Source organism: Camarhynchus parvulus, chromosome Z (genome assembly GCF_901933205.1).
Source record: "Camarhynchus parvulus chromosome Z, STF_HiC, whole genome shotgun sequence".
Classification (NCBI taxonomy): domain Eukaryota; kingdom Metazoa; phylum Chordata; class Aves; order Passeriformes; family Thraupidae; genus Camarhynchus; species Camarhynchus parvulus.
Window position 1 is genome coordinate 2,398,023 of NC_044601.1, and position 11,418 is coordinate 2,409,440.

The 11,418-nt window shown below is 40.5% G+C and overlaps 1 protein-coding gene across 6 annotated transcripts in view; it reads left to right on the top strand.

The window, feature by feature from the left end:
* The window catches only part of EFNA5 (ephrin A5), a 208,296-nt gene extending 202,528 nt beyond the window's left edge, over positions 1-5,768 (top strand). For all 6 annotated transcript variants that reach the window (XM_030969322.1, XM_030969325.1, XM_030969326.1 and 3 more), the window contains one exon: positions 953-5,768. In XM_030969322.1, the coding sequence (XP_030825182.1) occupies positions 953-1,074 (122 nt within the window). In that variant the 3' untranslated portion in view covers positions 1,075-5,768. The remainder of the gene's footprint in view (positions 1-952) is intronic.
* The last annotated feature ends 5,650 nt before the right edge of the window (positions 5,769-11,418 follow it).

Below are 11,418 nucleotides of genomic sequence, written 5' to 3' on the forward strand. Positions count from 1 at the left end.
TTTATGACGAACCATTGATTGATTGCTTTTTGAAAATTAGATAATTTTGGATATAGAGGGCTTTGCAGAGAAAAATACCACTGCTATAACGACACCAAACTTGATTTTGACTTTGCCTACCTTTTCTATTTTATAAGCTCTGGCTTTTAGGCTGATCCTAAGTTTACAAAAACTAAACAGGGCTTTCTTTATTATGTGTCATAAATTTAGTATTTGCTACCTTGTTTTCTTCTGCCACTAATGCATAAGCATGTTTTCCTAACTCAGCTGGTTCTTTTTTCATTAGTTCTAGCAGCATATATGTAAATCTCTATTTTGTGTACCATGAGAGGCTGTAAGACTTTCCAGATTGAGTATAAATTCTATAAAACTGTCATGTGTTAGCCTTTAAAATTTTATTTCAAGGAACAAGGAATGATCTTACATCTCCTGCTCACCCCTAGATGCGGTGTACTTCAATGGAAATTTTGTGCATGGAAGGGGGGGGGTCTGTGCTTGGGCTTACAGGCTGTCATTTCAAATTCAGGAGCCAAAATCTGTAACTGAGTAAGGGCACTAACTACAAAATTAATTCTGGGCCTGTGCAACACTTTTGAAAATCAGATGTTTTTATTTAGCTGCCTCCCGATGGATGTGGCTATCTAGTAAGACATCCAAAGCTAGAACCACAGTGTTTTACTGAAGAGGAATCTTTCATTCCTCTATCTGCTGAAATCCGACTTACTTTCTATTCCTCTGGTCTTCAATGGGAGTTTTGCCAGTAAGAAATGCAGCAACTTGGCCCCAAGTCGGTTACATAATGAGGTATTACACGCTTGTGAAAGTCAATGACAGCACAAGGTTCATTGCCCTATTTCATAAAGGCACTGAAATCTACTTATAGTTGTCGGCTCAGTGAGAGTTTATTAAGGATGCAAAATCTCATTGGAATGTATGCTTTCTGTTTGAACAGATGATACCGTACATGAGTCAGCCGAGCCATCCCGTGGTGAGAACGCGGCACAGACACCAAGGATACCCAGCCGGCTTTTGGCAACTCTATTGTTCCTCCTGGCAATGCTTTTGATATTATAGCACAGTATGCTCCGGCAACCTGTCACAGAAAATACCAGGGTCTTGGAACATCAAAGATCCACCTAACTGCTCATCCCAGGAAAGGGACTTTATTGTTTTTGCAGATGTCAAATTGTTATTTTTCCCTTTTCTTCTCCCTTTTAGCCTGAACTCAGCAAAAATTTGAAGGGGATAACTAGCTTCAGCACCCACCCCTACCTACCCTGTGACTTTCTTAACCCTTCCATATAAATAAAAGGACTCCAAATGAAAATGCCAAACTATAATAGTGACACTAGTGATTCTTATTTTCTTCTGCATTCTCCTTTAAGAAGTCACCTCTGTTAGCTCACTCTGTCATCCGTATGTGGACGAGAAAGTGTAGTGGCAGATGCAGTCAGTGAGGGATAAGGAAAGTGAATGAAAACCTGGGAGAGTCTTTCTCTGTGATACAATATTTATGCCTTCTCGTTCAGCACTGTAAGATGGTCATGCAAGGCATTGTGTCACCATGTCAGGACTGGAGGGGAGATATTAAGAATAGACATAACACCATTTCCTCCAGAAGTTTCTAAATGAACCGGCTTCTGAAAGGGGAGAATGATGTTTCTTATGGGACTCTCGAAACATCTTTGACAGTAAAATTTTTGCTCACAAGTAGAAATGCTGTCTTTGGTGAGAGGACAAAGTTAGTTTTTAGGAATGTTAACACACAGCAGGCAAGGTCAGATTTAGGAAACTTCACTGGGGGTGTGAGTGCCTCTGTTATTTCGTTTTAAGGGGATAATGCACACCGGCTTATTTTATTTTAAAACAAATCACCGTGGTGCTAAAATTTTTTTCTTGAAATGCAGAGGCACTTTTGAGAATAAAGTGACCTTCCCCAGCGCTGACTTAGTAGCTGATAGCCTTGGATGCTGCTCTGGGTGTTAATACATGCTAAAAGAGGACATCAATGGCCAGAGGAAACATGTTTGGGACACAGGATCTCCAGTGTTCTCTTGATTTGTCTCTCCTGTAAGTTCCTCAATCATGGGAATAAATGACATGTAGAAGAAACCAGGGCTGTCTAATAGCATTGTTTGGTGGGGGAAAAGAAAAGAAGTGTGGAATATTAATTCGATGTTGATTTTTTATCTTTTCCCCTTCCAGCACAGTTTGAAGAGTAGAGGAAACGTGTTTATCAGCTGGAGATAAACTAGATGGGCTCCCAAAGACTTAACAAAATATTTTTTTAAAAATCCACTAGAATAGAAAATACATTATTTAGATATACTTTATGCTGAGAGTGAGTATATATGCTTGTCCTATTTAAACATGAGAGAAGCGGTAACCCTTGATGCAATTAGGAAATGGGACTGTCTTGTTTGATGGAATTAGGAGTGACCCTGTTTAAGGAATCTGAGCCTTGGCTAACAAAACTTTAAGAAGTAATTTGCCAGGAAGTGCAAGCCTTGGGGTATTTTTTGGCTAGGCTGCCATTAAATTCAGACTGCTAAACATAATCAGTGAACTTTCAGATCCAGACTGAAACAGAGCTTTTCTGACAAAAACTGTGGTAATTAAGTTAAAGGTGAAACAAAACATGGGGCATATTCAAGAAAAGCAAGATTTTTCTATATTAATTATGAAGAAAATTTCTGCAGTACCAAAATTGACTGATGCCATTAGTGGACACCACTTCATAGACTTTATATTTTTAAATGAAGACAAGCCTTCCAGAAGTTGAGGCAGGAGAGGGGAAAATAAATTTGATATGTGAAGGGAGGTTTTATGCATGCTGAGCTATGACCTGGGCTTGCCTGATATCATACATGTTCATGAATACAGGACTATACTTATAGGAGGAATGCAGGAAGTTGGCTCTAGTGTGAAGTGCACAGAATAAAGATACACAGTCCAAACAGTGAGGGAAGTCATCATCTCATTACAGGCTGTACAGTACTTTGCTCTCTTTAAGGTGTATATACTTGATATATATACACTGATACTTTCTCTAGGTAGGAATTAAAAAGCTTTGGATAAGGTGAGCTTAATCAGAATGCACCTTATCAAATGGATTATTAACCAGAGTACAGATAATAACTGCGTGATGTGTAACCATATTGAAGTGATTTATAGTAATTGCAGGCAGTCACACCGGTAATGCAAATTTGATGTAGAAAAGGTGACAGTTGTCATCCTTTGTCTCTGAATGATGTTGAAGATGTCCATTTAGCCACAGCAGAGGACTGTCACTAGCGTTACTCCTGGTGAAACTCACCCTTAATGTTGTCCCAGAGCCTTGCTGCATACGTGAGGGGCAGCACAGGCAGTGATCCCCAGGCTGCCCAGCATGGCTGGGAGCAGCATTCCAGGCACTGCCAGTTTCATACTTGATGGCATTAGGCAATCCCAGTCATACTAAGTACATAAATGTTGGTGGGTTTTGTGTTGTGTTGCAAACCTCTGGATGCTTTAAATGCAGGTGTTGCTGAAAATTAAGGAGTTTGTTGCTCCCTTACCCTTCATCTGCCCCTGCTCAAGTCTGAGGTACGATTCTCCCCAGCCTTAAAGGGTTACTTACACCCATGACCTGCACTCCTGGCTGCCAAGGACATTGCAATGTGAAGCAGGAAAATAGGGATCAGTCAGTTTAGTGGATACTGTGTATCCTTCAATAGACAAGGTAACATTTCGTGTTAGTTTAGAATATTGTTTTGTACTGTACTTACCTGGATGGCGAAGGAAAGACAAGTAAAACTTAAAGCTATGTTCTTTAAATTCTGTATTATTAGCAACCTCTGTTGTATATAGTGTTTGATAATAAAGTATTAATTTGATTCTTATGTCTTTTGTAAGTGAGAACAATAGACTTTCAGGATATTAAAATCACGTGTTGATTACAAGACAGAGCTTTGAAGTATCAAGTGTGATCATGGCTGAGAACTGAGAGACAAGTGGCCATGACACTGCAGCATACAGGACTCATCTTCGAAAATCGTTCATCTGTTGCAAGACTTCACAATGTCAAGACCTGGAACAACATGACTTTTGATGATCAATGTTCTATCCTCGGTGTTTAAAGGTCTTATGTTGGAGCCCTGTGGTTTCTGTGTTAGTTTTGTTTTTTTGTATCATGTTTGTTTCTAAAAAGGCTTTGGGGATATTACAGCTTTTCTGTTATTTTGTTTGTTTGTTTCTTTTTAATTTGTTTTTTTTTTTTTCCTCCTCTTTTCCTTCTGGATTTGTTCCCATGAATAGTTTTTTCCAGAAGGGATCTTGCCAGTGTCATGTGCGGTATATGTATGTACTTGGTTCCAAAAGAACTAGAAACAAATTTGGGAAGTACTGAGAGTAGTTGAGTAGATTGTTTCCTTTCCTCTATAACTATGGAAGGAAAATGGTTGTATTTGTACCTGTTGATTCCCACCCCTAGCCCTCAAAACTGAACTTAGTTCATTGCCTTATGAGTGCAATGGTTCAGCCACTTTCAGAGGTTTAGAGTATTAACTCTTCCCCTCTTTTCATTACACTTGGATTTTGTAATCACCAGTTTTAATGTACAACCCTCCACACTTCTCTTCCCTCTTCCTGCCTTGCCTCCTCTCCCACCCTCCTCCTTTTTTAATTTGGAGCTGTGAATGGGCAGATCTGTTTCTGGTCTGGCATCACTGAGTTTTTCCCATGCATTCGCCCTCGAGCTTCTCAGATGTGAGACAAATCTCCCTACAATAGGCTTGCTGCCATTGTCTGTACAGTTTAATAGATGCTGGCATGTTGGAGGTTACCCATGAGTCTGCGAAATCCGCTTACCATGCTTACTCTTGACACCCCATTGAAGACACTCATTGTGTATGCATCTGGGTATGAAAGTCCAGCTCAGTGTGGTCCTGTGCTTGTACTGCCCTGCTTTGCAGTTTCTTTGCACTTATTCATTGAGTGCTGTTTTTGAAATGCTTACATTATATAAACTTAAAAGAAAATGTTAAAAAAAAAAAAATGAAACACCCCCAACGCCCTGCCCCATAAGATCTGTATTTGTATATACACGTGTCCGTACAATTATACTTAAATAAAATTAAAGATTTTCATCATTTTAATTGGTTCTTTTAGACTACCTTTTTGTTTCATTAACTGCATTTTCATTTTGTGGGCTCTTTGTACCTACCTTGCCCAGAATCATAGAATGGTTGGAGTTGGAAGGGACCATCAAAGGTCTTCTAGTCCAATGCCCTTGCAATGAGCAGGGATATCTTCCACTAGATCAGGTTTCACAGAGCCCCATCCAAACTGACCTTGAATGTATCCAGGGACAGGACAGGAATTGAGAGGAGTAAGAATGGGAATGGATGAAAAATCCACATTACAGGCACAACTGACTACCTAGAGATGTAACTACCAATGCCCTGGCAGATCTCTGCTCTTCACCCTTTTTAATGTGTTTAAAGCTCTTCCAAATACTGAAGAGGGTGAGGAGTGGTATCAGCCAAGTGCTGGTGCATTACATCATCACTTTGCCTTGCTCTGAGCCTTGCAAGTGATCTTCCTCCCCCGGGTAACAAGTGGTTGTAAGGTGCAACTCTTACTTGAAGAGTAGAGCCAGGCCCAGAGTTGTGCGAATAGGCCAGGTGCAGTCCCCCTCTTCCCAGGATGTCCCTCAGACTGGCAAAGTCTGAGAAGTGGTTTTGAAATGCTAGCCATATCTTTCTTTACCAAAAAGGCTCAGAGCAGCCAAGCCTAATGAATGGGAGAATTCATTAGGGGACCTTATAGAACCAAGGTTTCCTCCTGAAGAGAAGGGGTAGAAAAGTGGAAACAAGGAACTGGATGTCTTTCTCTTCCTTCTTCCTTCCCCCCTGCTCCCAAAGGCTGATACAGTAGTGCCTCTCAAAAAGTACAAGACTGCATTGGTGTTGGCTTGTGCTTAGGTCTGAAGCAGTTGTCTTTGGCAGTGTCTGCTCACTACTCCTATGATAGATTGAACCTGAGAATTTAGGTCATAAAAGGTGGGGAGCACATACCAAAACCTGTGGTACATGCACTGTGCATTCAAAACTGCTGTAATTACACTGTGTTAGCATTAAACTCACAGAAAGCTTTTTATTATATCTAATTAGTTGACAGGGCAGCAAATACTAATTATAACTTACTCTAACCTTCTTTTAAAATGAGAAGTGACAGCTTGGTGAGAAGGAAAGCTGTTTGTCCGAGTATTTGATACAAAGAATTGATGCACCATTTTTTTTCCTCTGGAGCTGTGATGTTACTACGGGGAGAGGGTTATAAGTGACACATGTTCAGTATGTTTTAACATAATAACCATGTCCAGAAAATATCCTGCCTTCTGACACTCTTAATAGCCTTTGTTCAGAAGATACTCTGCTTTTGCTGAGAATGGTATTTGATTTCATTTTTCTGCATTAGTGTGCACAATGGGCCTTTGTACTACCTCATCTTCCCTTCTGCAGAATATTTCTGTTCACAGAGTACCTCTGAGGGCATTCTTAGGAATATTCAGGCATGCATCATACTGCTGTAATATGGTTGTGTGCCAAAGTGGTTTTATTCATTTACAACAAAGCTTTGATTTATACAGGTTAGAGATGTGGTAATCAACTGGGATGGTTAAATTTTTTACAGGCTTTAACAGCGCAGGAATCAAAAGTACTTCCTTCCTTATAACTCACTTTTGTTAGCATTTTCCTTTACTGGGAAGTTTAGTTTAAAGCCTGATTCAACTTTCTATTGCAGGTATATGCATAAGAGCCCAAACCAAGACTGAGTCTTCACTGTAAATGCTGCAGTGCAGGCAGCTCTTATATGTGGCTGTTTGCGTTTACTTTCAGCACATTTGATTTGCTCCTGCTAATCAAACAACCTGAAATATCAACAATTTGAATTTTTGTTGAAATTTTCCCTTAGACCACATAGAAGATTTTAAAGCAATGTCTTTGCTGGATGAAAAAGCAAACTCTTAAGAAAAATTCAAAAAGAGATACTACAAAAATTTTTGTGCTAAATAGGTTTTCTGTTGGTTCCCTCCCCCAGATAAATATGTTAGCTGACTAATACTGTCAGTCATATTTCATTTAGAAGAATTCAAACCACAAGATAACTCTTGCAGCCACCAGCACATCTTGAAACACTCATTTTTCCTCTGATGGTTCTTCAAGCAAATTCTCATGTCATTTGATTACACAAAGAGGAGAATAAATATGAGAAATTGCAGGGTGGTAAGCTAGATGTGTGTTTGGAGGGAAAGAAGAAGAATTTCCTGTTTTCCTAGCACTCTATGAATGCATACAGTGCATTCAAGATCAAGAGTATAGAGTGATTTCTAGACTCCTCTACCTTGTAATGTGACTCTGAAGGATGGAAGGTACCTCCTGCTGTACATACAATCTCAAGTCTCACAGTTCTTGGAAACAAGAACTTACGTTCAAAGCCTGCTCACCCTAAGTGCTATTTGGTGGGACTTGCCCGCTTACCAATATATACTTTCCAGTACTCATTTTAGCATCTGAACACATTTATCTATCCACAGTCAAAATGCTGCTGAGAGTACTGAAGTTTTTGTCTGGATGGTATTTGTGAAAGGAAAGGTCAAGTAAATCAATAGGACACAGAAGGTATGTCTCCCTCTGATCTTTGTTCTGCTGAGAACCAATTTTGAACTTTGTTCTCATGTACTGCAAGTTAGGGTGTCTCCACTAATTGCTTGACTAATCACTGACCACTAGCCCAAGAAGTTTATGAGGCTTTTTTCTCTCCTCACTGCCACTTTACCTATGGCTGAACAAAACAGTACAAATCAGTAATAAGTCTAGAAACAGTGCAACAGAAGGAAAGCATCTCGAGGCCCAACGTGGCAGCCCTGATGAGACACTGAAGCCCCAACCCATTTACACTTGTGTATTGGGAATAAGTGGAGTGTTACATATTGCAGATGACAAGCTGTGGTCCTGCAGCAACTCTCCTTGTCTGAGGAGGGTCAGAAGACTCAAGCCCTTGCCTGGGTGTGAATGCTTCAGTGGAAACTTGGCATGCTGTGCGTCACATAGCACTGCGTGTATCCCAATGCTTCTGTTCACTACAATGAGGGTAGGGAAGGGGTGGGGAGGAGAGGGAGGAGAGAGCTCATTCAGTCACAGATGACTGAGCAGCAGTGGGAAGTGTATAGCAGACTTTAAGCCCAGAAGTAGTTACTGGTGTAAATTGCCCGTGAGTAGACTTGCTTGTTTGTGGAAATTCATAAAAACATGAAATAGAAAACCTGGAAAGTGCCTGATTGTGTTCTCTGCTCTGTGCTTGCAGAAATCAAGCAAAGATTTCACACTGACTCAGGCTTATGTTGCTCAGTTTTGAAAACTCACTAGCATTTAAAAATGCACACCTCACCTTGCTATTCTGAAACAGGAAAAACTTGGGAGTAGTCTTGCACTCTGCAGGGCTTCTCCTGGAGCTGCTGCACGTGGAAATGGCAGCTCAGGATTTTGATGAACCAGGCCCTTGTGAGAGGTCTTCCCCAGCTGCTGAGTGCTCTGTATAGCAGATGTTTTAATGGTAGTTTTTAGAATTTGTTTTGGGAGGAAATTTTTGTTTTATCTCTGCCACCAAAAAGATCTTGAAGCTGGAGCACGTGAAGAGTGTAGATATAGTGACTTTCACAGGGAGCAATACAGCTACATTTTGATTTAGCGCAGCTGCAGAGAGAAGAATGTCAGTTCTACCTTAAGAGAGGATTGAACAGGAGTGCGGACTATGCACAATGTTAATGGTTAGACTTTAAATGTGAGGCAAAGCCGATAAACCCATGCAGTGATGCTTATCATGCTTTCTACTTTAGTTTCACAATATCCTGGTTCTTTCACATAATTGCATTACAAAAAGCCTTGCATTCCCCTTGGCACAGAAGCCAAAGCAAGTGTGCATATCATCCTGCCTGGTGAATTCTTGCCCTTTTTGTGGTTGTTTATTTCATTAGTTATTCTGCATTTATTTGCAGGTGAAAAGGAAAACTCATGCATACTTCCTATGCTCTGGTCTCATTAGCCAGATTTCCTCAAAACTCTTGTACTCCAGAGAAGTTTTGCCAAGTAGCTAAATGAAATGCACATGGTATGAATATTTATGCTGCTTTAATGATCAGATTTTTGCATCCATGAATAATAAAGGTTTTAACAAGAACAGATAACAAGATTGGCACAAAACAGTGAAGTGGTTAATATAGCAACCTCTCTCTTGCAGGATTCCCCTGAGAGCAGTAGACTGAACAATCTTCCTCCCCTTCCTCTTCCTCTCGTACCAAAATTAGTCTGATGGGACATGCAGATCCTCAACATAGCTTTGCAGAAAGCAGGTGTTTTATCTACTACTGGTTCTATAGCCACCCCTTTCATGCTTTCTTTGAGGAAGTTCAAGGTTTTTTGGCTAAAAAGGACCTTCAGCTTTTGAACACGATTTTTTTTTTCAGATACTCTCCAGCAACATTTGCATTTGAATCTGAAGCTGCTACTTTGCTTTGTCTTTTGAGCCGCAACTGGCTGACAAGTGTTTGCATGATTCAGGAGTTTGGGGGCTGCAAATCAAAGCAGCACGGTTTTCATGAGCTGAGGTAGGAAAGGGTAATCCTCTCAAATCCCTGTGCTAGCTCAGCGATGCTGAAGGGCAACGCTTTAAGGTCTGTCTTTGGTGAGAAACAGGGAAGCTGCAAGGTCCTGAAGACCACAGACCTCATTTTACTGGCCTATATCCGCAGCTGCTGAAAGCCTTATCTCTTCAGTGTTCAAGTGATATGCTCTAAGTTCATGACAGCATTGTGCTCAGAGGGGGACACTGAGCTTTTTTCCCTCTGATGCTTTTTAGAGCAAGGGTTTATTGCATGTTTACTATACCCTGGTGTGCTGCTCCCTGGTGTGGGAGCAGGTGCCAGGTGATGCACGTGTAGATAAGCAAGGTCAAACCAGCAAGCTCCCACTTAGAGGGTATGCTCACCCTTCCTCTCCCAGCTCCTCCCTGTGCTGTGCTGTTGACAATTTGCCTTGCTGCCATCCCAGCTCAGTGCAGGTGTTGCTGGGGGTCCAGGGTGAATACTCTGCACTCTGCATTTTTGCCACTTGAAGATACCAAAAACCATTTGCCTGAACTTTGATCTTCAGCCAAGCCTGTCCTTCAAGGATGACATTCCGGGCTGATAGTCAAGGTCGGCTGCCACATTTTACTGCGCGTCTTGTGAGTATGGCTCAAACTGGGCCACTGATGGCAACCTTGCCCTCAGAGTAGAAGCTAAAAGAACCTTTAGGTAAGAGCTGGCCTGGAAATCTGCCTAGGGCTAGGTACTGCAGCCTATATGAGTCCAGCAGATGATATTTGACAGAAAAAAAATGAGCTAAATGAATCTATTTTCTTAAAAGAAGGAAATAAAATTTAAAGCAAAACAGTGACTTGAAGTCACAGATGAATGTTTTCAAAAAAGTTTACTTACATCCATTGATTTAATGGATGAACAATCAGGGAAATAAAATAAGATTTTAATCTTAAATGCAATATGGTTATTAAAATAAATAACCATATTGCCATCTTCTGCATGTACAGGTTTATTTGGTGTTATATCCAGCATACTGAAAAGAAAAAAATCCTTCAGATTTTTTAACAGTTTTTAAAGTATTTTTAGGACTTCCATCAAGAGGCAATAAGCTTGCTATGAACAAGCAGATCCTTTTTTTCTGTGAGCTTATACCAGTACCATGGAGCAAGTTATCACTGACAGTATTATCTAGATGTCTTGTCACTGCTGTTGTCAACTGTTTGCTTTTTTGGCATCCTTTCAGTGAAAACTTGTCCCAGAAACCACCATGGAAGCTATTTAGTCTATTTCAAACATAATTAAAACAAGAAAATTGCAAAGGAGTAAATTAAAATCTCAGGCACTACCCTAATTTCAGGTCTCTTAGGTGACAGATAACTATCTTAAAGTGGAGTTTAGTATAGTAAAGAATAATAACCTAATAAATCTTCTGTTTTGAGATGTAGTGCAGTTTGCTACCTGCTTCTGCTTCAGAAGGCTGAGTACTTTACCAAGTCTCTGTATTTCCCCTTTTCTCCTGAATAAAGTATGAAGTCTGAAGAAATTTCTGTGGGCAAGACTAGAATGAAAGCACACATCTCTGCCGTGTGAAGCACCTGTTGTATTTGCAGGAGCAGGGACATACATAACCCAGGGCAAGTCCCCATAATATATATCCCAGCACTAAATCTGGGATTGAGGAATTGGAAAATGGTTTTGGTAATGTAAAAAGAAAATACATGCAGGCTTGCAGTAATATTGGGAGGGGTAGGGGTGGGGGAGATGGGAAGCAAAAGAATGTCCTAATTGGACAGCCT